The following is a 24,573-nucleotide window of genomic DNA, read 5'->3' on the forward strand; positions in this document are numbered from 1 at the left end:
ACCACTGACCCCTTCCTTCACTGGACCCAGTTTAGGTTGGGGCTGGGCTGTGAGTGGGCACAGGCTGAGTGAGGCTGGGCTGCAGGTCCCGGGGGTTCCAGCTCCCTGAGGAGACCCGGTCAGGGCCCGAACAGGGTTTGGCAAAGTTACACCAGAGCCTCAGGGTGGCAGGGGTCACAGCTGTCAGCTGTGGAAAGGGCAGAGTGGAAACCGGTAGTGCATTTATTGAAAAATGTGGAAGTTTTAAAAAGTACACATACCCTCTGCTTCATCCAAATTAATTTTCTGATATTTTTTTTTCCCAATCTTTGCAATAGATTCTTCTCTCTTTGAAAGCCGGGGATCCCTAGCATTTTTTCCATTTTCTCCTTTTATTTTAATAGAATTAGACTTGCCTAGTGTCCTTTCCTCTCCCTGCATTGGAAGGAAAGCCACAGTTCTACTCACATTTCCACACGCGGCAGCACACAATGCACAGCCACAGACACAAAGGCCCCGCGAGACGCAGAGAGACAGGCATGGGATTCACACGCACTGAGAGGACCAGACACGAGGATAATGACAGCACAGTGCCAGTGGCCCAGCCACCCCAGGACCACACGCTTGGTGAACACACACAGCCCGTGCGGCTCAGGGCACAAAGGGGCAGGCCCCTGGCCCCAAGTAAGAGCCTGTGGGGGAGACAAGCAGGCTCCTGAGGGGCCCAGCCCACCCAGGGAGGGGCGTGTCAGACTAGAGGGGCAGGGACAGGGGAGTGGGGATTACCGTAGCTGAGCGGTCTCTGGGCCGGGAGCTGGCAGCGGCGCTGGGCTTGGCCAGGGCACCCTTCTGCTTATCTGTGGGTGCTAAGCACAACAGGGTGAGCTAGGACCCCATGGCTATCTCACAGTTCAAAGTAATTGTCCCTCCCATCTCTGAGGGCAGAGCTGCAGGGAGCCACTGGTACCACCCACCCTGGCAGGTGCGTGCACTAGCCAGCACCTGAGACTCCTCACAGGGCCCTTCCTACTGCCTGCCAGCCGAGGGCACAGGGTCATGCGCCTCTCTGTAAGGTTAACTGGGTGCATTCTGGGCCAACGGTGATAGAACTCATCTCAGCGGCTATGTGGCCTGCCTGTTCGCAGGATGCAAAAGGCTCTGCAGAGCCCAGCTTCACCTCGGCCCACAGCAGGCTGGCCTCATGGCACCAAGTCCAACAGGCACCTCCCCAGCCCCAACAGCCCCCTGCACAGCACAGACTCCTGCGCGGGCATTGCCTGCTGGGCCTTGAAGGAGCTTTGGGAACTCTGGCAGGGTTGGCAGCCCATGGGGCTACACATGCAGCAGTTACCCAGGTCACTAGGGCCAGGGCACAGGCACAACACAGGGCAGGGCAAGTGAGCTAGAGCACAGCACCCACTTCTACCAAGTCACTAGGACGGGGCCCGAGTGGCTCACCGTGAGTGGGGCCCTCAAGCCTCCCTAGGCTTAGCTCTTGACAGCAAAGGGCAGCCAAGGATGCCTGGAGCAGCTGTGGACACAGTGACCTGCTCCCCCAAACCAGCCTTGCCCTGCAGGCCCTCCACCTGGGCAGTCCCCTGGGCCATGCTGGGGTCACCCATGGCAGCAGCCCCTAAAGAGGAGCACAGGCTCCCAAAGCACTGGGGAAGCATGGGGTTGAGCAGGGATCCAGGCATCCAAGGACAGGGCAGTCACAGCAATGCGACAGGTGGGAAATGAGCCACCAGAGTCACCAGCACAGCAGGCCACACTCAGCCTGGCCCCAGCTACCGCTGGGCAGCCTATGCCCACCACTGTCCTCACAGCCTGGGCTATTTCCCCCAGGGGATGAGTCCAGGCCAAGGGGCGGCTGAAGGACCAGCAGGGCTCTTGTCCTGTACTGACTCAGACCCCCGGAAGGCGTGCTCCTAGCACTGTCCAACTGAAGCTCCCCAAAGCCCAGGCATCCAGGTGAGCAGGCAGAGATTATGACCTTCCTACAGCCGAGGACTCAGGCTCCTCCAGGCCAGGCCAGGCCACCCACAGACACTCACAGAGTTGGACGGGACAACACCACCCCACACCAGAGCAGCAAGTCAGGGCGGGGGACTGGTGACATGCCATCACTCACCTCTGCCTCTGGCTGGATCCCTCTCCTCCAGGACGACCCGCTGTCCATCCAGGCTTGATATTGGGGCACCAAGGTCCAGGGGCTCCTTCTCTCCACTCTAAGGCAGAGACAATATGCTGAGGACACTGCCAGATGGGAATGTTCTGGATGATGGAACCTGGGGTCAGGAATGCTTAGCTGGGGAAACTTGAGAGGGTGGCTTAGGGGGTCAGGGTGGGTGCCCCTGGCTGGCTGGAGACCCCCAGGCCGCTTGTGTGGCTTGTGGCTTGTGTGCACTCAGGTAACACACCACACTCAGGTGTGAGTGCAGGTCTGTGTGGCTAACCATGCCAATGACCTCACGGCATCCCTGAGACGCTGAGCCAAGGTGGGCAGCAAGGTGCCCACCAGGGCAAGTGGACCCACGCTCTCATCCTCTGCAGAACCTCACTGGCTGTGACAACAGCCACTCATCAGAGAGACGCCCCAGTGTGCAGGATGGCATTTCAAACTCGGGTCCCTATGGGGAGTAGACCACCAGGCAGACAGCTGCTGGGGAGGGCCGCAGGCAAGGACCAGTGTCGGCTGCCTCCGGGCCTTCAGGTCCCCTCGGAAGGGCAGGGCCTTCCTACCCTCACTGGCCAGTGAACCCTGAACCCTGGCCAGCCCTTCTACATTTCACTTTACAAACAGGGAAACTGAGGGATGGGTGTCAAGAGATTGCTTAGGTTCTCATCTGAGTGCAGACCAGGTCTAGGTCCACCCTGAAGATTTCTGGACTTGGGTGGAACCAGTGGCAGAGGTGGCTTCTGGTGACCCTGGGAGCAGGTGTCTGTGAATAACTGAGCAGAGGAGAAACATTCCTCTCGTTCATGTCAAAGTTCCCAGGTGACATGAGGCCAGTACCAGGGAAAATGAGAACCCTAAAAGTACTTGGACCCACAGCTCTGATAAAGGCAAAGACGCTGTGCTCCAAACCATGGCGCATGAGTCCACACTGGCCTCGGCTGCCAGCATCTGTGCCCAGGGGCAGGCTGGGTAGGTGCCTGCTCCCTCCAGACCAGTGTCGGCCTCGCCCCCTTGTTCCCGTCACAAGGGAGCAGCCCTGTGTGCAAGGGGCAGGGAGCCGGGGAGGCTGACTATAGCCAGGTGGGGGGCCGTGGCACCGCTTCCTGTCACACACGACAGTGTGGGTCTCGGGGCTGGCTGGCTACTGCTCGTTTGGGTTCTCTAGGGCAAACCCCCCTGGCCACTGTGAATCCTTTTCAGAACAACCAAGGTACAAACCGATAGTCATTCTGTCCACTCAGAAACGGGTAGGGTGCAGGTACCCAGCCCCAGGGGACACAGCTACATGCACGCCAGCGGGCTGCCACTCACCAGCCTCACCAGCAGGCTGCCCAGGTCCAGGCCATACTTGGCCACCACTGGCCGCAGCACCTCGGTGACAGGCTTGGTGGGCTTGGCCTTGAGTCCCACGGAGCGGTTAATCGGAACAAGGTCCAGTCTGGAGGCACGAACACATTCAGAGACTCTCGCATCTGTGGGTCCGGAGGCCCAGAACGGAGACGGCACAGCAGCATGCACGGCCCAGCCCTGCCTCTGGCCTGCACACCTCCCTCAGGCTAGCTGGCGTTCAGAGCTGGACGGAGCCGGAGATGTGGACCTGTAGGCAGCCTGGCCACAGCCGAGTGTCCCCCACTCTCCTCCAGGTAGCTGCCCTGGGGCAGGAAGGAGGGGTGCCCCTTACCTGCCATTCCCACCCACTCTGCCAGGTACCTGGGAGTCACTGGCAACCCTCGTCCCTGGGTAGGAGCAGAGGACAATGGTGCGCTGCGTGTGTGCTGTTCTCACCGAAAGAGCGTGCGCTTTTCCAGACGCAGGTCCCGTGATGCCAGGATGCTGCTATCCTGATGCAGCACCAGAGGCTTTGGAACAAAGAGACGGTAGTTAGTGGGGAACACGTGGGACCCTGGGGTGCAGAAAAATGTGCAGCAGCCACACAGCTATGCAGAACAAAACAGCAGCTTCAAAAACAGCCATGCAGAAGACCACCGTGAGTCTCCAGGCACCAGCCCAGGGCCAGCTCCACCCGCACTCAGCAAGACACCCTGATCCAAGACCCACTCCACGTCCCACTCCCTGGTGCACATCAGAAGGGCAGCACCACACCTCAAGGGCACGAAGGAGGCAGGGAGGGATGCCAGGTGGGGACAGGGCCGCAGGTCCGTGTGGGCTCAGTACCTTGTCCCCGCCCACCAGGAAGAGGTCCACAGCAGCCCCATTGATGCCGTGCCGCTCGCAGAGGCCAGCCAAGATCTCTTTAATGGAGAAGCCGGACTTGACAGCCACCACACAGGTTGCCCCATCTGGGAGGTAGATGCAGCAGTGCTTCACAGCCTTGTCCTTTTCTGGCACCAGGGTCCTGCAGGCCTCTGGCTGTGGGCCAAGCACACAGGCAGTCTCGATGTCACAGGGTGTGGACACCCTGGACAGATGCAGCCAGCCGTGCTCCTCACGACACCCTCCTGTGTCCCTGCAGCTCCACACGAGTTCGGCTCCAGCCCAGAGACACAGTACTCTCTGCTCAGAGAGCTGGCCAAGGCCCTGAGTCTCTGTCCTCACCAAAAGGGGGTGGGCGCTGCAGGGCACTCAGGAAGCAGGACACTCAGGGAGCAGGGCAGCCATCCTGCAGGCAGAGGGCCCATGTGGGAGCCCCCCACCATGAGAATATGCACCATGCCAGGCCTGCTGTCTCCCTGGGTCCGCATGTGAGGGCATCAGGTCCCCTCATTTCACCTAAGCATAATTTAGGGTCATAATTTCAGGGTGGTGACGGCCCCAGCTACTTCCTGCCCTACACACCTGCAGCTCTGCAAGGGCTGGGCTCTGTCCTTGTGCTGGCACTTGGACCAATGGGGCTGTGCCAGTAGCCAGGCCAGGCCACCAGGGGTTTCTGTGCCCTGCTGACTTTTGGTCCCCAAGTCTACCACAGGCACAGGACTGGGAGGGCGTGGAGGATGCAGACACCTGGCTCAGCCACAGCCCACCAAGGAAAGACAGGATGGTGGCCCAGTGGCCAGCTGCGGCCAGAGATTGCCAGGCTCAGGGTAAGGCTAAACACTCCTTGCCCACTTCCATTGGGCTGTGGTACCAGGCAGCGTGAGCGTTTCCCAAACTGACCAGACGCCAGCAGACCTAAGCTCGTGTGGGGCACCTACCAGCTCCAGCATGTATGAGCAGGGCTGGGAGAGCTCCGAGCAGGTGGGTGCGGCTGTGGGTTGGGGGTGCCAGCTCCCAGGGAGACCCCCAGTGGGCACTGATCCCGGGATGGTTGAGTCCAAACACAATCGGGTGGTGACAGTGTAACAAGCACCCAGCTTCCAAGCATTTCTTTTGCTCTCAGTGGGGTTTAAAATAACCGAGTCAGGACCAAAGGACTGAAGACAAAGAGGCAGGTCCTTGAGCTGCACCTTCACATTGGAGCTGCCCGCACCACCTGAGATCCCAAGGCTAAGCCACCCGCACCGTGCTGCTGCAGCACTGTGCAGTGAGACAGGCCGAGGCCTTGGGGATGGGAAGGGGTGATGACTCACCAGGTCCAGGCTCCCTGCAGAGGACACGGAGCCCTGGGACTCTCGGCGGCGGCACAAACCTCCATTGGTGGGAAGGGTGTCTTTGTGGGGAGAGACAGGTTTAGATAAATGGAAGTCACAGCCACTTATGCTCACTAAACACCCGCCTCCCACCTGCAGCCCTGCAGCCTAGCCACGCACACAGGAGGGGCAGAAGAGGACTGGGGACCAGCAGCACAGATGGAGTCAAATGCATTTTTCTAATCCCAGAGGCCGAGGCCCAGGGCTCCGCCTTGCCTGGCTCCAGCAGCTGTCCACAGCCAGCAGCGTGGGCATGTGCACGGAGGGCCTGCCTTCCTGCCACGCCACCTGCCACTTTTATATAAGTGCGGCATCAAGGCCTGTCCTGTGGACAGGAGCGGCCCCTGCCGGCTATGGCTTCTTTCCAGTCGAACATCCCCAGCCTCTTCCCCTGCAGGAGGCAATGACAGGCCGGGTGCTAAGCCACCCTACTATGCACCTGGGCTGCCTAAGCAGCAACAAACTGGACATGGACAGTCTTTCAAACAGCCCAACTCTGGGCCAGGCCATGGTACCAGCTGGGGTTGTCAAGGCTGGAGGACAGGACAGAGGGACTCCCCAAACTGCTGGTCCATTCCAACGAAGATATCCCCAGGCTCCATTCAGGCAGGATCCCAGGCTGAATCAGAAATTCAGCCATTAGGATGCTAAATGTCCTTTCAGACAGCTCTGCGACCATTAGGTACAGGACTGGATGGGCACAGGCTCTGTCCCCGGGGACCTCCTGCTGAGGTGTCCCTCTACCCCCACCTGCAGCCAGAGTGTGCTGGAACATGCCTCAGCCTCACTTGGTGGGGGTCATGACCCAATATGCGTGCCAAGCCAACTTCAGGCCAGACCTCGGACCTCCAAACCAATCCCTTCAGGGAGATCCTAGGGGAGAAAATGCCCCCGCCCTCCTAGGTCTTCAGCACCAGCTCCATGGGTCCCTGACTGGGGCATCAGAGACAAAAGCATGGCAGCAACAGTCCACAGGACATGGGCCACACATGACTGTCTCCCTCTGTCACCCATCACAGACAGCACCACGGGTGAGGGCGTCCAGATTCATGACAGAAATCGCAGTGGAAAACTCCCGCACTACAGGTGGTGCAGGCAGCTGCAGGTGCACAGATGAGAGCCAAGAGAGGGTCACACGGGTGGTCCCCCTGTTGCCATGGTGGCCAGGCCCGCCCTGGCCCACCCCACACATGCACCTTGGCCATGGTCTCCGGGCTCCTTCTTCTTCTGGGACCGCCCCGTACTCCTGCTCCTTGACCAGGAGAAGAAGGCCCCTTTGCGCTTCTTCTCACTGTCCTCGTCCCCTGCGTCTTCATTCAGGGATCTTCCCGACTTTGATTTCCCACTCAGCTGTCAGCAGGCAGAAGCCCCATGAAGGCAGTGAGAAGCCGGCCTGGCACCAGACACACGCAGCCCCTGCGCGCCCAGTGCGTGCCTGTGCGAGGGCTCCTAGGACCCTCAGCCGGTCAAGGACATGGCATGCACCATGGCCTGCAGGGCACAGCCTCACACTGTCACCAAGGAGAAGGCTCTAGGGACCACAGCCAGCCCAGTGCCCTCCCGACCCTGGTCCAAACCTTCTTGGGCGTGGACGTGCTGGAGTGGTCAGAGCCAATGCTGTGCTTAGAGGCCGGGCTGCTGGGCACCTGCTGGGCATCTGGGAGGGCACGGCCCTCCACCTCGGCCAGGATGCACTCCTGGTACAGCTGTGACTTCAGAAAGCGCGTGTAGCTATCAAACTTCATCAGGTTGAAAATCTGGGGAGCAAGCAGAACAAGCTGGTTACAGGGGCACAGGGACGGCGGCCTTCAGGGTCCAGATAGTGCAGGGTCACCAATGCCCACGGGCCTGGCTCTGGAAAGGCACTGCTTCCGCCACCACCCGCAGCACTGTAGGGCTCTGCACTGCCCTGCCACTCGCCTTTAGACTTCCTTCCCTCTCTGACCAAGCAGTCCTCCTTTTACCATATGTGAAATGAATGATTCTGGAGATTTCTGTAAAGCTCACGGCGCAAGCAGACTCGACTGTGGACTGCCAGCCTCTAGAGGGACAGCCTGTGATGACCCCTTCCTCTCTGCGCTGAGAGGGCCAGAGAGCACACGCTCTGGATGAAGTGGGTCTGATTCCACATCCTCCTACAGTGTTCTAATCTGCAAGCATGCAGACGGCCCCAGCCTGCCGCAGCACTCAGAGCTTTTTAACTTCAGGATGGCGTGAGGGTAGTCCACACGCAGGAGGTGCCAGACTTCAGGCCCGGAGCCTGGTTCTCTCCCCACTGCTGCCTGATCAGCAGGTACCACAACAGGAAGCGTGCTACTGTGTGGGCGTGGCATCACGCAGGGGTCAGTGGAACAGAAGCTGCTTCACTCATGATGAGCTCATCCTGGCTGTGTCCCCACTAAATGTCGTCTCCCTCAGACTCCAGGGGTGGGGGGCTGCATGGCTGCACGTCACCTGGAGCTGCTGTTCCTTGAACATGTCCGGGTGCGGCGCGTTGAGGATGTCGTCTGCCAGCTGGGCCTGACTGTCAATGTTGACGGGCGTTGTAGCTTTGCTGCACAGGAACTTACTGAAAATCTCCCTGGCCCTGTGGGACAGCTGACGGCAGAGAGGCCTGAGCAGGCTAGGACGCGGACACACAGGTGCACGGTGCGTTTCCACCTGTGTCACGGCCACATTGCTCAGGCTGTGACATCCCAGCCCACCGCCTCCACCCACGTTTCCGGCTCAAGTGCATAAATCAGTCAGAGCCAGTGAGAAACTGGGCAGAACAGCTCCTCATTTCCAAAAGCTGCCCCGGAGAGGCTCTGGTACCCCAGCCTGGCCCGAGGGAGTCACATGGGAGCTCTTGGCAAAGCACAGCCCAAGAGGACAAGAGGCTTGTCCTCCACCTGAGGGCACCTGCGCCTCCTACTCGGGGTGGAGGAGGGGATCATGTAGTGTACAGGGTGGCCTCTGCCTCAGGTTTCCCTGAGTCCTCTACAAACCCCATCGTCCCCGACTTAAAATGTTACCACATCGAGTGGGACTCGTGTGCTGCTGGGAGCTGGGTGGCTCCAGGCATTCACACCACTATGTTTAGGCAGAACTAAATATCACACATATTTAAAACTTGACTCTGAAAAAGAAACATCCTTTCGCAGCTCAAGTGGAAATGTGTCTCCATCAACTGCTCCCCTGAGCATGGGCATGAACCTGGCCACCGGAAGCCTCCCCCCGCTGCCCGCGTGCTGGAAGCTTACCTCTTTCTTGTCATGTGCAGGAACATGATTAAAATACTCGCAGGCCTGCCAGAAGAGAATGTTTTCCTCACTGAACTCCTTCCTTAGGAAGTCCTAGGAGAAACACCCCGAGGTGAGTGGCCCTTCTAAGCACAGGCTCCCCAAGAATGGAGATGTCTTCCCGTGTGTCCACAGAAACCCTGGGCCCAGCACCTCCTGGTGATCCCTGTGGCCCTGAAAGGTAACTGCAGTGTGTAGCACCCAAAGGAGCATGAACTGGCACCCCCAGTGGCTTTCCTAATCCAGGCATGCATCTGGCTTCGGGTACATGGAGCTGTGTGCGCCCTGCCACAGAGGCCTCAGGGAGGAGACTCCTGAGGGTACAGGAGGGGGCAGGGGCAAGGCCAAGCCAGCCTCTCTATGTCCACCGGACTGTAGGCCCTCGAGCAGGAATAGGGAGCAGACAACACCTGTCTGAGGCTGTGCAGGGCCTGCAGAGCAACACGAGTCTCCCAGGGCTGGGTCCCCTCAGGCAGCTCTGCCGACTCACAGAGAAGTATCGGATGCCGACAGGGTCCTGCAGCAGGCGCTCGAAGGACACGGCCCAGCTGGCGACCCTCCTCTCACGCAGGCGTCGGCAGCTTTGCACGCTCGGGAGGCTGGCATTGCTGCTCAGGCTGTTGCTGCTCACACAGTCCTTTAGGTCGGCACCCGTCAGCTCTGTGGAGCAGCACAGATGCACCTGCAGCCCTGACCTGCTCCCCTGGAAGCCCCTGCTCACCCCAGAGGCAACCTAAACAGAGAAGACGGGGCAGGGAGTCCCCTCTGTCATCCACTCCACTGAGGGGACAGTGTGGTGGTGTCCTGGTCCCCAGGGCAGCCGGGCCTGAGAAGGGACACAGGTCAGTGTGCACAGGTGCTGTGAGAACAGCTGCAGCTCTGCAAGACATGTCTCCGGGGTGGGGCTGTCCTAAGAGGTGACTGGTCCTGAGCCCCAGCTGGCTGACGGCTGGCAAGGCAAGGCAGGTGCTACCCTGGCACCATGCAGCCCAGCAAGACGACCCACACAGTGGCGAGCGCATCACCTGCTGTCCTAGTCTCTGAGATGTTGTTGTCACACCCATTTCATCTTTCCTGGCTCCTTCCTCTGTACAGGAAACCAGCCAGGACCCTGGGGACTGGCTAGTGGGCTCCAGCTGCAGGCCAGCCACTGAAGTGTCCTCACGGCAAGGAGGGACTCTGGGTGACAGGCTCTGTCTTGCGCCTCATCTTCTGCCCAGTTCTGCACAGGAGCTGCCCCCTCGTACACTTAGGGGCACTTGGGAAACAGGGCAGCAGTGACACTGACTGTCTCCGCTGGGGCCATCTTCAGCTGTGCTGGATACACCCTCAGGGCCTGCCGCTAGGGAGCTGGCCGCAGGGCTCCACACTCCTTGGATCCATGCTGCAGTGACTGGCAGCCACTGCTTAAAGCTCAACCAGCATTCAGATGAAAAAATCAGGGAAAAGTCAGAGGAGCCACACTGCTTATAATGCTCCAGCAAAACACTCGAAAACCATTACATAACGGCTCTGAAACCTCACAAGTTCTGCTCGAACCACCACACTGTCTGTGCTATTTTTACGATTAACGTTGGCTTGGCATTGGCCACCAACTCTCCTGAGCACACGGGGGAGACCTGTGACCGGTTCCCTGGAGACGCCAAGCTTGCTTGCTGCAGGGACGCTAGAATGGGAAGGTGGCAGCCAGGGTGGCCAGTGTTGCTGGCGACCAAGGACCTCACAGGGCCATCGCCACACTCAGGGACTCTGCTGCCACATCACTGTGCCACTCCCAAGACTCCCGATATCCCAGGCCCGCAGGGAAAACCCTCAGGTCTGTTGCACAGGGGGCACAAAACACACGCGTGGGAGCACACTGGAGCCCAACTCCCACACCCTCTGTAGGGCTGGCCTCCACCGGACCCACTCCAGAACCTGGAGCCTGGGCACTGAGAGCCCAAGTACACGTGTAAGCTCAACCCACCCCTCACAGTTCCCGCCAGAACCAGACAGGAGAAGCACAAGCAGGGAGCAGCCAGGCAAGGCTGCCTCCACTGCTGCCACCTGACTGCCACCCTCAGGGTAGGAAGGTGCTGGGCAAAGCCAGCTGCACCCCAGGAGGGGAGATGAAGCTAAGATGTGGTCCGTGGGAACAGACCGCATCCAAAAAAGTCCAACTGGACTCCTTCCCCTTTAACATCACACCCCAACGATTTAGGTGCAAAAAGAAAGTCAGAGCACTGCCACAAGGACCCAAAATGTTCCTTAAATCCCCAAGGGAGGGATGTCCCGAGGGACACAGGACACAGATCTGAACTTCCGTGCAGACCCAGAGCCCACGGGACGGAGCCTCAGCCCATCATCCCCTGTCCCACAGCTGCACCCGGCTCACGGCGGCAGTGGGGTTCTTCATGAGCCACTGCTCCGCCCCAGCCGCTAGCCAGGCCAGGAGGCTCACTGCCCCGGAGTCAGCTGCCCACCTTCGGGGTTAAGTGTTTTCATAAAACCATACACTTTATCGTAAACCAGAGAAGACACCCAGGAACACCGTCACCAAGGCCAGTGCTACCAAACTTCTCAGACCTTTCAACGACACAGACAGCCCGCCACAGGTGCCCACCACCACCCGCAGTGACACTGCCAGCATTCCTCCCAGTTGACTGGGAGTCACATAAATGCTGTCCTCACAAGCTCCCTTTCTTCATGCTTTCTTCTTCCTTTCTTTCTCTCTCTTTTTTTGAGGTGCTGGGGAATCCAAAGCCTCATTCACATGAAACAACTGCTTTTCAAGAAAGCTGTAAGAGTATTTTGGAACTACTACTGAAAACTGACAACACTGCCACATTCACGTCCCAGGCTCAAGGTGTAGCTGTATCCAACAGTGATCCCGAGATGAGGCTCACCAGCATGCCGTCCCCGGGGCCCACGGGAATGCACAGCAGCACCTGGAGCCCCCAGCCACGGCCCCACACAGGCCCGCCCACACCCCACTCCCCCACCTGAGGCAAACATATTTGAGGGCCACACAGTCAGCCTGCCCTGACAACCATGACAAGGCGACAGGTGGACAGGGACTTTACCTGGATACAGCCAGTAAGAGCCACTGTGATGCCATCTAACTAAATACTTCCAACCATTCACTGTAAACCAGCCTTCTGAGTCCATGCCCGGCCAGCCGCTCAGCCGGGGCGGCCCCGGGCAAAGGCTTGGGCCACACCCGGGGACATTGTTCCTTATCTCGGCCCTCCCAGGAGAACAGGACTGCTGCTTCTGCAGGGACCCAGCATCCACTGTGCTGGACAAAGGCAGCTCTGGCTCTTCCTGGGTACTTGGAGAGGGGAGAGAGGAGCACAGTGCACAAAGCCGTGGAGGCTGCATGCATAATTCATCGCGCCTGCTGAGGCAGCCTGAATTATTCAAGGCGTCATCAGTGGCAGCTGCAGCGGTGGCACAGCCACGGTGACCAGGCATGCAGCCTGTAGGCCTGTGTGCCGGGGTGAAGCCCTTCTTGGCATCCCATTCTTTATTAAAGTAGATGAGGAAAAGGGAAAAATAAGTACTTAGGATCTCTTAAAACAATGACAAGGCTTCTCAACTATTATTTCTCCAATGTATTTTAACTTGGCCAGGCCTGAATCCCATGACCAGAAAACCTATCTCTTCACCAAGGTGGTCTCCAACACCAGTACCATCTCAGGACCATGGATTCAGCTACTCAAGAAGCAACTGGACCGAGCCGAACTACTTCCAAAGGAAAACGCTCTTCCCCACAGCAAAGAGCCTGTGGAGCCAGCAGGGCCAGCGAATCCAGGGAAGATACTGACTACTGGCTCACGGCACGAGCAGGGCTGAGCTGAGTGGAGCCTCAGGCATCCTGGGTCCAGAGATGCACAGGCATGAGCAGCAGACACGGCATCGGTGGCAATTGCCAAGCACATTAAACACTTCCGACAGAAGGGCCAGCTGTGCCCAAATACAACTGTATCCCGAGTGGGCAGGGGCCCAGAGTGGCTCCAGGGCCACAGGCTGCTGACAACGCTGTGTTTGTAGATGCTTGGGTGGATGTGGACGTGGCTCACCCTGCTTATGTGTCAAGGCAGCCCTCTGCATCCTCAGCTTTTTTTTTCAGCTAGGGTCTTGCTAAGCTACCTTGGCAGCCTCCTGGAGTGCTAGATGCAAGTGTGTGACACCTTGCTTCACTACTGTTTTTTAAATACAAGCCCTGTTGAACGGCAAAGCCCTGTCCTGCTTTGTGTCACCCACACTGGAGCTCCCAGGGACCTGTGCATCTCCAGGAGCAGACTTTGCAAGGCCACCAACCTGGCAAAGCACAGCTCTGTGAGGACCAAAGAATGCCAGAGACCAGTGGACCCTCAGGCTTTAGGCACCGCACTGTGACTGATCACATGGCCTTGGTGTCCTCCACAGAACCCTCACCTGCAAGATGGGGAGCCCGGACTTTGAGTCTGAACATTGGGGAAACTGTAGAAGGGGCCTTGCACGACACAGTGCATCCACGCTACCTTCCCCAGACCCTTGGGATCCCAGCCCCGCAAACCCAGCAACCAGCTTTGGGTCTCAATGAACAGCCTCATCCTGGCTCCTCACTGGGTGAGGCCGCTTCCTGAGCAATCCCATGGGACCCAGTTGGGCAGTGGCAGAGGGGGACAGACTGCAGCCCAGCTCTGTGCCCATCTGCTCCTAAGCCTGCCGGCAGCTCCCTGGCTGAGAAGCCATAGATCTAATTTGACTGGGCCAGGTCACAAATGAGTCATGAGTCTTGGACATTCTGACCTGATTGAAGTCAATGTGGTGAGAGGTGGAAGCGGGGCACAGGCCACGGGCTCCCTGGAGCTGCCCTGGCCCTGCCTCCTCAGCACTGCCCAGAGAGCAGGACGTGGCAGGATTGGACAGTTCTTGGGTGCCTCCATGGCAGCCAATGACAGCAGCATCACAGCCTGGCACAGACACCAGCCCTGGTTTAGGAAATCTACCCTGGGCCTCCCTGAGGCAGCACCAGAACTTTAGATCTACAGCCATCCTGGCAGACCCCAGCAAGATAAACTCTCTATGCCTGAAGATGTTGACCCTTTTGAGTATGAAACGCCAAGCAGACGGGACAAATGGTAGCAGAGCCTGTGAGGCTGTAGGAGGGGGCAGGATGCAACAGAAGAGGGTCAGCGTGGGAAGTGGGCAGGGGGAGCAGGACAGCCACACTTCACAACTTCAGGCTTGGAGCCATCCACCAGGACAGATTGGCGACTAAGGCAGTGTCTGACCACTAGGAATGCCGGGACTCTGGGGACGCTCCCCAGCTAGGGACACACAGGATTCTAGAATGAGTCCTGTTGAGTTTGCCTACAATGCTGGCTTGCAGTGAAAGGGAAACACATAACTCAGCAATGGCGAACCTTTTAGAGCTCTCAATGACACACAGCCCACTGTGGCACGTGTGCCATAGATTTACCACCCCGACTGACCTCCCTTATGAAACCGACTTGCCGCATTTTGCTGACTAAAACACTTGTGTGTCATGGAGATTGTTCCATGAAGAGAAGACTTGCCAGGGTGGCCTGGCTCTGCCAAAGATGCCACCTACTGAAGCAGTCCGAGAAGACTGTGGTCCTATGCTGCCCCCAAAAGCCAGGGTGGGGCCACCACACAGGATCCTGGATACACAGCCTGAGGGAGGCTCATGCGGGGTGCACGGTGAGGAGAGCCGTTGAGGGAGGGCACTGCCCCGACAGTGCTGTAAAAAGCCACAGGGGAGGGTGCGATGGCCTCCTCCCTTTGGAGCCCACCTTGTAAGAGGAAGGTGGTACTAAGAGACCCAGAGCAGACTCAATTCAGGGAGCCAACCGAGGCATCCCTGAGACGGTGCTCATACAGTCTGGACTTCTTGAGCTAGTTTTGCTAAGTGAAGGTCACTCACATGGCATTTGTGTGCAGAGCTAAGCAAAATGCAGAGCTTGTACCTTTCATGATTCCTAGTACCCAACCACATGTAAAGAGCCAGAGCCTTATACCAGGGGGCCCAATACCCTGGCTGCCTGCAGGTCCCAAGTCCCCTGCTCAGGGCCTGCGCATGGGTCACAGGGCAGCTACCTCCCCAGTGGAGGTTGTGGCTTGGTGCCCAGCACTGGTGGCTGCACCCTTCTGCTGGCCACACTCAGGCTCTCTGAGCCTTGCACTCATGTGAGCACTTCCAGGCAAGGCTGGAATGGGGCAGGAGCCTTCCCCAAGCCTTCTATGAAGGGGACAAGAGGCAGTTTCATCCCCCTGCACCACTGATCAATGCCCTCTCCACACCAGCTCTGCTCTTGGTTACCCAGCCTGGCCCTCACAGACCACAGACCACCCACCTGCCGAGTGGGTGTGGACCTGTGTCCAGGGTGGGAGTCGCTGTGCTCACCTGCTCTCCCCGCAGTGTGGCCCTGACAGCACGGAGCGCAGGCTTCCACGTGCACGGTAATCAGGGCGCACTGCTTACTGGGTAGCAGCGCAAGTCACTGACCTCCTACGAGGCGCAGACAGACACCGAGCTAACATCGCAGGACTGCGGGACCTGTATGCCAGGCACATGGCAGATGTCCAGTACCTCAATCTGTAAATGATCATTTGTCCCCAAATCTGGCAAAGACAGAACAAGTGGAAAGGCATAAATCAATCTTGCAGTTCTAACACACAAGCCATATTTTCCACTTTTAAAACTGTAAATATAAATCAAAAACCTGTTACTGGCTAGGGATATACAGCTCAGTGGCACAAGTGACTGCCTGGCAAGCGTCAGATTGCAAGTTTGATCCTCACTACCAAAAAAAAAAATCTGTTACTACTTCGGTCCTGGTCCAATCCGCAGAAATAATCCTCTCTATTCACATGGTGCTCAGCCTTCCAAGTTTACCTTACAGCCTGCCAGCATCTCTGTCTGCCCACAGGAACTGGGGTGCCATCCAGTAGAGCCACAGTAGCTCCCCTGGTCCTGAATGGCGGGCCTGGCCGTGCACTTCGATTTGGGCTTTGTAGTGGGATGGCAACATCCCAGATTCTTTTAGCTTCCTCTTAAAATGTCTCTTGGCACTGTTAAACATCACTGAGACCAGAGCGTCCTTCTCGTTGTGGCCTCTAACAGAAGTGCTGTCTGGCTGCGAGTGCTACTTCCAGTCACACCAAGACAGCACTGCGTCCTTCAGGGAGACGCAACTGGGCTCTGCTCCTCTACTCACCTATCAGCCAGCTGCTCGCCAGCCGGTGACGTCCACCCCACAGCGCAACGCTCACAGTGTTTCCTTCACCGTGCACCCCCCAAGGCCTAAGTGTTCAGAAGACAGTGGGAACTTTAAAAAATAACAAAACAAAAGAAACTGAACTGGGACTTGAAGGAAAAGGCCCTCCCAGTCCTCATGTGACGGCACTTCCTCAGAGACATTCTGAAACTCACAGGCGGATGCAGTTTGCCGTATTTAGGAACTGCGCACTGGTCCTCAGTGAGAGGTGACTTCAAGGACTCGGCTGTCCTCATCTGCTTTCAGGTTCTGATGTCCAGGTGACACCAGCCCTGCCAATGAGCTGAGCGGCCCCCGTCTTCCTCTGCATGCGCACTCAGCACTGCTTGTGTGAGGCAATCGCTCTTGCCATCGGTCCTGCGGTCAGGCTGGCCGGATGTGCTGGTGAGAAGTGCACCCTCTGTGGAGGGCAGCACTGGAGGCCCCCACCCAGCTCTGCCGCGTGGTCCCAGGGCTGCCATGCTCTATGTGGAGCTGCTCCGATAGCCGGGTGTGCAGGAAGCAACCGGACTGCAGGAGGCTCGCCTGAGCCACCTTCAGCTTCCTGACAGCCAGGAGGCTGAGGCGGGCAGCAGCATTACTTGGACTGAGCTGACAGATGCACCTACCTATGAAGTGGCGGGAGCACAGAGTCTGTGAGGGATGGATCTCCGATCTCCACATCACATAGCCTGCACTGCCTTATCTAATCATCTCCTCCGTCTTCTCAGGCCGACTCTGATAATCTGTACTTTCCTCAGAGTTGTTCAGAGGATCCAGGTAATCAAGTACACTGCGCTATAACCACTCAGAAATTTCCCTGGAACTGTGCTCTGCATTGGGCGGGCCTCTCCACACTCCCGGTGGCCTCCTTGTCCTCCATCTCTTAGCATCCTTGCCAAAGGCTTAGCTTCCGGTGCTGTTAATTAGTTAGATCCTATCTATTCTGTGCTTTGTTTTGTTAATTTCTGTTTTCATCCTTATTTCCTTATCCTTAGCTTGCATTTATTATTTTTTTCCTTTTTTATTTTGAATGTTTTTTTAATATGTACTTAAGGCTTCAAAATTTTTCTCTGAAAAACACCTAGGGAACATTTCACTGGCGTTGGCATTCAGTACCATAATTTCTAAACAATTGCAAACTGCACTAGAATTTCCATTTGTTCTTTGGCCCACGCATTGTTTAGAACTATGATTTTAAACCTGCAAGCGTGTGGCTCTTACTGTTCACCTTTCTGTGACTGTCATCTCTAACTACGCTGCTGTTGGTGGCTATGATCCGGATGCTGGAACTGTCTCTGTTCTGGTAAACATCCGTGTGCCTCTGAAAACCAGTTTTCTCTCCTCACCATCGCAGCTTGATGCAATCGAAGCTCAACTCAAAGCAGCGCTTGGCTTCAGCTCTGTCAGGGGGACCTTTCCTTGTCCCCCCAGTGCTCTTCACCCTGGGGCTCCTTCTGCTCCCTTGAGCTCTGTTTCCCTCCTGGGGGCCTTGACTCAAGCCTGTAAGTGGCCGCACAGAGTCACACACACACTGTTGCAGCTACTTGGGAACCCAGTCACCTGTCAGCAGCTGTCTGTGGCTGGAGAGGACATTTCTGGGGGAAGCAGCTCAGAGATCTGAGCTCAGACAGCTCTGGAAAATACCCAGCACCTCAGAGCAGCTCCACCATGCAGGAGACAACTCGAGGGCCGGGAAGAACCAGTGCCACCCTGAAACGAGCAGAGCGGGCGGCATCATGCGGAGTCACAGCAACCACAGCATGGAGGCCCGACCCAGTGACAGACAGGAGCCAGGGACACAGCCCCAGAGGGAAGGTGGGCTAATACAGGCGCTGCTTCAAGCTTTGCTTCAAGTGCATTGAGCTGGGATACCTGCTCGACTTTTCTCACCACATTGAAAAGAAAATCTCATCTCTGACTCACCCCACACATAAGAACCCATTCTAGGCTAGGTGTGGGGTATACCCCTATAACCTCACCACTCTGAGAGGCTGGAGCAGCAGATGGAAAACTCCAGCCCGGTCCAGACAACTTAATGACTTAGCAAGACTCTCCAGATAAAAAAAACTGGATGCTGAGCCCTGGGTTCACTCCAGCACACACACACACACATACACACACACACACACACACACACACACACACACACACACACACACAGTAACAGACACACACGAATCACACCAGAAGGACCTAGAATTTAACAAAAAAAAAATTAAGTTTTACCTTTGCAGTCTTGGGCAGGGCAAAGAATGCCATAAAAGGACACAAAAAACTGCTGTAATGGGTTACCTAGGAACTAGAGGGTTACCTAGGAACTAGAAAAAGCAAGCTGCACTCACAAAGCCTCACACTGTGAAACACCTTCCACACACACACTTCTAACATTTTCATGAATGAGCAAGGGAGAGCCGATAACCTAAGGGGAAAACCAGTGAGGCGTCACAAAGAGAACGTTCAGATGGCCGAGGAGTGTCACAAAGGTTCTCCAGTCCCGCAGGCAGACTGCAAGCCCTCACCACAAGCCAACGCCTGCACGTGTAGACAGCTAGGACAGTGCGGGCTGGCGAGCCTGCTATGCAGCCCAGAGGCCGTCCCCAGGAAGAGAGGTCAGGGGATGGGACCCAGCACCAAGAGTTGAGGCTCTGATGCACACAGTGTGCGGCCTGATGCTAAAGAAAGACCCCAAGCACCACAGGGCTGCACAGCACCTGAACCAGGCAAACCCTGGCAGGGCATCTGCCACCATAAGCAGCCACTTCAGGGGTGCCACCTTGTGTCACTGGCAGCGTGTCCGTCACTCTCCAGTAAACCATTCTCGGTGGTGTGCAGTGGTACACACCTGTCATCTTTGCACTTAGGAGGCTGAAGCAGGACCACCATGCGGCCACGCATTTGCAGACAGTTTGGGCTTGCTACGCAGCAAAACTCTGCCTCCAAAAAAGAAAAAAAGTCCTCATTACTTGGAGAACAGTTGTAACAAAACGTGTCTGAAGTGAACAAAACAGTGTCATGAAATGTGAGAAGGAAAGTCCTTTCCAAACAAGTGTCATTTCATAGAAAGTATAATGATACCAATTAAGTGTTCTAATTAGACACTTGTCATCTACATTCCCTTCCAGATGTTGTCTACATGTGACATACACTGGCCAGGACACAGCGCTGAGCCTTGTCACCGCTGGTGCAGACAGCCCTACACCCATGCGCCCCAGGGTGGACATGTGGCAGGCAGGCACCACACGTGTGTGCTCCCGTTTGTGCCCTGGCACATGGAAAGTGAGCGACACATGCACATTCACTGAGCAGGTGAAAAGATCAGTGAAGACGGAGAGCACAAGCAGGCCCAGCAGGCAGGGGGTACGGTGGTTCTCCTGCTCCTGTGTTCCCCGGTGGTGCTGGGGATGGGTGCGAGACAAGCCCTGCCCTCAGCCTCAGCCCAGGAACTCGGAGTTTCCTTCAGAGGACGCCGACACTGTGTGAGCTGCTTGCACCTCGTGAGTGTGAGCCTGAAGGGTCATTTTCAAGCTTCGAGACAACAGATTCAGTCCGTCTTGCAGACCTGGCCACCCTTGGCATTTTGAGACATTTGTATGAAAGCTATTACCCCCATGGGATCAGACAAACTATGGCCACAGATCTCTTGGCAAGTGTAGGGACGCCACCCGGAGATCAGCAGCTAGCCCTGCAACCCAGCTCTTGTGAGACACGCTGCTCCCTGACCTAGCCAGCCAGTATGCAGTGTACCCTTCCAGCCCCAGGAGCGAGCTCCCAGCAGGGCGACGGAGCTGATCGGGATCGCATGTGTGGAGGAAGCAACAGGCCTCCTCTGTGCACTCCCACATCCCTGCCTACATCTCCAACCCTGGTCCCCAGGCACAAGCACACAACACAGAGGACACATCCCTCCCAAACAGCCTGCCTGGGTACTCAGCAGGTGGACCATGCCATGCACACAGCATCCCTGGCGGGACACGGCGAGGGTGGCAGACCAAGCAAGGCCAGGGCAGGAAGTTTGCAGCGTTGATCTGCCTGAGGAGACCCCTGCAAGACATCCTGGCAGGTCTCTAGAGCTCCACCACACAGTGCTGGACAAGCCAAGACCCTGCAAGATAAGCAACCCCGATTTCCTGCTCAGCAGTGGGATGACTGCAGGAGACCCAACCATCTCCTGGGGAAACAGGGGAAGGCCTCTGCTGTGACGGGATGTCTGCAGGAGGCAGGTTCTGATAACTTAATGTCTCAGTACTCCGCCCTCAGCTTCATCCTGGCCTCTGGCTTTTCACACCCAGACAGGCCGATAGCTCGCCCTCCACTCATATACTGGCTGTCTCCACAGCATGGGAAGCCCAGGCACAGGGCTGGGGGTACAACTCACACCTCCTGGGTTCCGGGTAAGTAGGAAACTGCTAGAGCCCTTTGTGTGAAGGGCTGCTGTGACCTGAGCTTTGCTCTGAGGTTTGTACATCACACCCCACAACCAGCAGAGAGGAACAACTGCCCAGAATTCTCTCTCTGCAGCTGCCCTCCTGCCACACAGCACCAGAAAGCCAGAATGCAGGAAGTAGCCAGGCTCAGAAGCTGGGCCGCTGTCATGGGGAGGCCCCTCCCCCACGGAAAGAAGAGCAGCACACTGGTCCCCAGTTGTCCCCAGCATCCCCTCCGGCATGTGGCATAAGCATGGGCCAGTTCTCCTGAACTGCAGAGATGGGGAGGTCAGAGAAGGCCAGAGCAGCGCAGCCTGCAGAACCCTGGCTGGGCCTAACAGTTGTGACAGGGCAGGTCTGGCCGAGGTGTGTCCTCTCATGCAGCAGCCTTGGCCACCAATGCCAGGACCAGGCTGAGACCCTGAGTGAATAGACTCTGAAGTGACCTCACCTCATGCAGTTCTGCCCAGCCCACTGCTCATCTCTCGACGATACCCAGCTGTGGTCAGGGGTCCCCTCACCAGTCTCCCTCACAGAGCCACTGGCATGTGAACCGTGCTCTGGTTACACATCTGCAGACCCGTGTGCCCACGTCTTCCCCTCATCCATCAGCTCTGTCACCTGGGTCCCCAGATCCTACTAAAGAATGAAGGGGTAGTGCGCGTGGAAGGGCACTCTCTGTGCACACTCCACCTCACCCCCATGTGCAGAAGACAGCCCATCCCTAGCCAGCCCCGAGGGTCTCCCTGAGGGGCCTCTACGTGCCTCCCTCCCAAGGAGTAGAGCCTGGCCAGGCCCCCAGTCTCCTCCAGTACCGTGGAAACTGAGCTGGGCCACTTCCAGGACTCCTCAGGAGGAGGTGGGGTGAAGACAGAGGAGGCAAGGGACTCCACCAATCAACTCTGGCGCCAACGCACCCGAGGCACACCTGCTGCGCTGGGAGGGAAGGACGTGGCCACTGGCTTTACTGCTTTTGAACCTCTGTCTGCTTGAAAACAAAATTCATAATAAAACTATCAATAAAAATTCTCTCCAAAGATCTTTTAGCACTCGGAAGAAGTAAGTACGTGGGGAGGCACCTTGCAGAAACCAAGTGTCCCTGCCCCTGGTATACCCTCCAGGATGCTGTGTCATCCTGGGTCTGACATCTGAGTCCAAAGCAAACCAGCCAGAGTGGGGCCCACTAACCGCGCTGCCCATACATGGCACAGAGCACACCAGCACCGCTTCCATGTTACTCAGCAAACATTCTAGAAAGTATACGATTAGATCACTGTTTTTTTCATGAGAAAAAAATCTGAATTCCACCAAACAATGCTATATAGTCATAGTACTGTTCTCAAGCTTTTACATTTCCCTTTGTCCTCCCTAATTTTATGGAATATAAATTCACTTGTCAAAAATATTAGATTTTGATACTCTGTATTTTAAAGAGGAATGCAGTTTAACTCCCACAAACATCCCCCCAGCCTGTGACAGGGCCCACTGCATCCTCTAGGCACGCGGAAAGGACCCCAGGCCTAGAACAGGACGGTGATGCCCACAGCCCAGCCTGGAGCATGGGCCTGAAATCTCACCCAACCGGGGGGCACAGCAAGGCATGGAGCAGGCAGAACTGTGGGCTCCAAGCACAGCTGAAAATCGTGGTGTGCTTCCTGGGCTCTGCGTGCCTCACATCATGAAGGGGGAGCCACACACACTGTAGGACCCAAAACGTAGAGTCCCTTCTAGAGCCAAGGGTCAGCGGGGACTGGAAAGCTCAGGGCAGGCGGCGACAGAGGCAGAGGCAGTGGGATCTTGCCCAGATGTGGGAAAGGGCTTTTTGGACAGACCTGCCCAGGAGCCTGCCCATCATCAGTGTCTTGTGGACAGGTGTCAAGGGGCAGGATGCTGGGAGGGAGCACTGGCTGGCCCCTCGAAGCCAGGTCTGTCTGTATACCTGGAACAGAACTGCTGCTGAGCCCAGATAGCTCACACTGTGCCCGGAGGGCCCAGGCAGAGCAGGGCAGCGCTGTGGGCTTCGACCCCCAATGCCCGCTTTCCCCTCTGGGAACAGTGCTGACACAGCCTGCAGGGGCAGCCTTGGGGCTAAGCAGCAGCTGGGGAGCGGCCAGGGGCTTGTCAGACCTCTGCCCACAGCGGAGGACAGCCTACTGCCACGCTCACAAGAGCAGGATGAAGCAGGCAAGGCCGAGGGGAGAGGTTCAGAAGCCGTGCTGCCAGGCTCTGTGTGGCCCACCGGCAAGGGCGGAGACACCGAAACCAGAGCCTCTCACTGGCTTGGGAGGGCAAGCTACATCCGCACCTGCTTTCCTCAGTAGGACTCTACCAAGGCTGACTGGTTAGTTTGTTGAGAACGTTTCACTGCTAAAAGGCCACTGACCTAAACAGAGTCCTGCTGCAGTCCCTGGCTGGCATCTGCCACATACCTGGTCCAGTCACCTCCAGCACAGACAGTGCTCAAGCCACCTCTGCAACACGGCCCTGATGTCACCAGGACTGGCCTTACCTAGGTCACTTTCTAGTGGGGGCTGACCACCAGGGACACAGGTAAACAATGAAGTTGGCTGGCAGCAGGCAATGGTGCTGGGAGAAATGAGCAGCAAGCTTGGCACAGGGTGGGAGGAGCTTGCTGACAGCCAGAGACCAGGGTGGGGACAGTGCTACGCTATGGGTAGGTGGAGAGGCGCTGTGGCCCTAGGACACCAGCGAGGAATGAAGGTGGGATATCCAGAGGCTGGATCTGCATGGAGTTCCCAGGATGCTGCTGGGGCAGGGGTGTGGTTGGGGCAGAACCGAGGTGTCCAACCAAAGACCGGATCGGGAGGCGGCGGGGCCCACAGGCCTGGAGGAACACTGAGGGCAGGGAGGAGGGGTCCCACCAGCACCCTGTCACAGGGGATGGCTGCTGGCAGCGCTTCTTGCTGGTGTCTGACTTCTCAACTGTAGAAGAAGCCTCCTGTCCTGGGAGAGATGTGACCACCCCAGACACCTCCCTCTGGCCTGTCAGGGTCAGTCACTGCAGAAGAGGGTGACTCAAGGGTGCCAGCCTGGGAGAGTCTCTGCCTTTCACAGTGGTTAACTGGTTGGGTGCTGGGGCCCCCACTTCTGTCTTCTGTCCGCTGTCTGGGTGGGGTCTTTCAACAGAAGACAAAACAGGGTCCCTCACCTGGCCCGACAGGTGGGCTGGGAGGCCATCGCATGCTGAGACCACCCTTGTTGGCCAGGCACTCCCAAACTTTCACTGATGGTGCCTGGTCCGCAAGGCCTGCATGTGCTCTGTGTGTGCAGGCGATGATGCTGGGGCAGGCTCTGTCTCTGCCCCACCTGCTGCTGGTGTCTCCAGTGGGGAGGTGGCCCTGAAACGTGCCCACCCAATGATGCCCAAAACCTCCTTTCAAGAACAAGGACCAGAGCTCGGGAGCTAAGGGAGGGCACCCTGAGAAGCTGTAAGCACTTTACCTGCCAGATGCCTGCCCCATGCCCAGCACCAGCATGGGCACTGCTGGTCAACAGTGGGAAAGCCGTGTTTTCCTGCACATTCATTCATTTGCTTATTCATTCTTCAGAGCTAGGAATGAAACCCAGGGCCTCCAGTACCGGAGCAGAGAATTCTACCACTGAGCTGTACTGCACTGCTGTACAGCAGACCTGCACTGCTCTCTAACTACGTAAAATCCCCAGGGGACTGCCTGGAGCTGGCCATGGCATGGGGAAGCCTCTCAAAGCTTGGGCAAAAAATTTTCCCTCAGAGCCAGAATTGGCACCTGCAGCCCCTCTCCCGGGAGGAGTAGGGACCCCGCAGGCATAACACATAGTAAAGCACCCAGTGTGGTGTGGTGACAGCAACGGAAGGGAAGGAGTCAGCTCACC

At 57.2% G+C, this 24,573-nt stretch overlaps 1 protein-coding gene and 1 long non-coding RNA gene across 9 annotated transcripts in view; one reads left to right on the top strand and one right to left on the bottom strand.

Annotated features, from left to right (window-relative positions):
• Window positions 1-24,573, bottom strand: part of Rgs12 (regulator of G protein signaling 12) — a 75,188-nt gene that overhangs the window by 6,036 nt on the left and 44,579 nt on the right. For 2 of the 8 annotated variants that reach the window (XM_063230263.1, XM_063230262.1), the window contains exons 5-16: window positions 9,517-9,686; window positions 8,988-9,080; window positions 8,200-8,406; window positions 7,323-7,502; window positions 6,942-7,095; window positions 5,686-5,765; window positions 4,334-4,528; window positions 3,944-4,017; window positions 3,470-3,596; window positions 2,111-2,207; window positions 766-845; window positions 261-414 (exon numbers count right to left, since the gene is read on the bottom strand). In XM_063230263.1, the coding sequence (XP_063086333.1) occupies window positions 261-414; window positions 766-845; window positions 2,111-2,207; window positions 3,470-3,596; window positions 3,944-4,017; window positions 4,334-4,528; window positions 5,686-5,765; window positions 6,942-7,095; window positions 7,323-7,502; window positions 8,200-8,406; window positions 8,988-9,080; window positions 9,517-9,686 (1,611 nt within the window). Of the gene's footprint in view, window positions 1-260; window positions 415-765; window positions 846-2,110; window positions 2,208-3,469; window positions 3,597-3,943; window positions 4,018-4,333; window positions 4,529-5,685; window positions 5,766-6,941; window positions 7,096-7,322; window positions 7,503-8,199; window positions 8,407-8,987; window positions 9,081-9,516; window positions 9,687-12,088; window positions 13,537-24,573 lie in introns of those variants that run through there. The other 6 variants (XM_063230270.1, XM_063230268.1, XM_063230264.1 and 3 more) reach the window with 6 other exon arrangements.
• Window positions 16,381-21,726, top strand: LOC134471420 (uncharacterized). The gene is made up of 2 exons (XR_010040905.1): window positions 16,381-17,053; window positions 19,399-21,726. It is a non-coding gene; the product is annotated as an uncharacterized LOC134471420 (long non-coding RNA).

The sequence above is a fragment of the Cavia porcellus genome, unplaced genomic scaffold, assembly GCF_034190915.1.
Source record: "Cavia porcellus strain 051 isolate PalLab524CR breed Dunkin Hartley unplaced genomic scaffold, mCavPor4.1 scaffold_18, whole genome shotgun sequence".
In the NCBI taxonomy this organism is placed as follows: domain Eukaryota; kingdom Metazoa; phylum Chordata; class Mammalia; order Rodentia; family Caviidae; genus Cavia; species Cavia porcellus.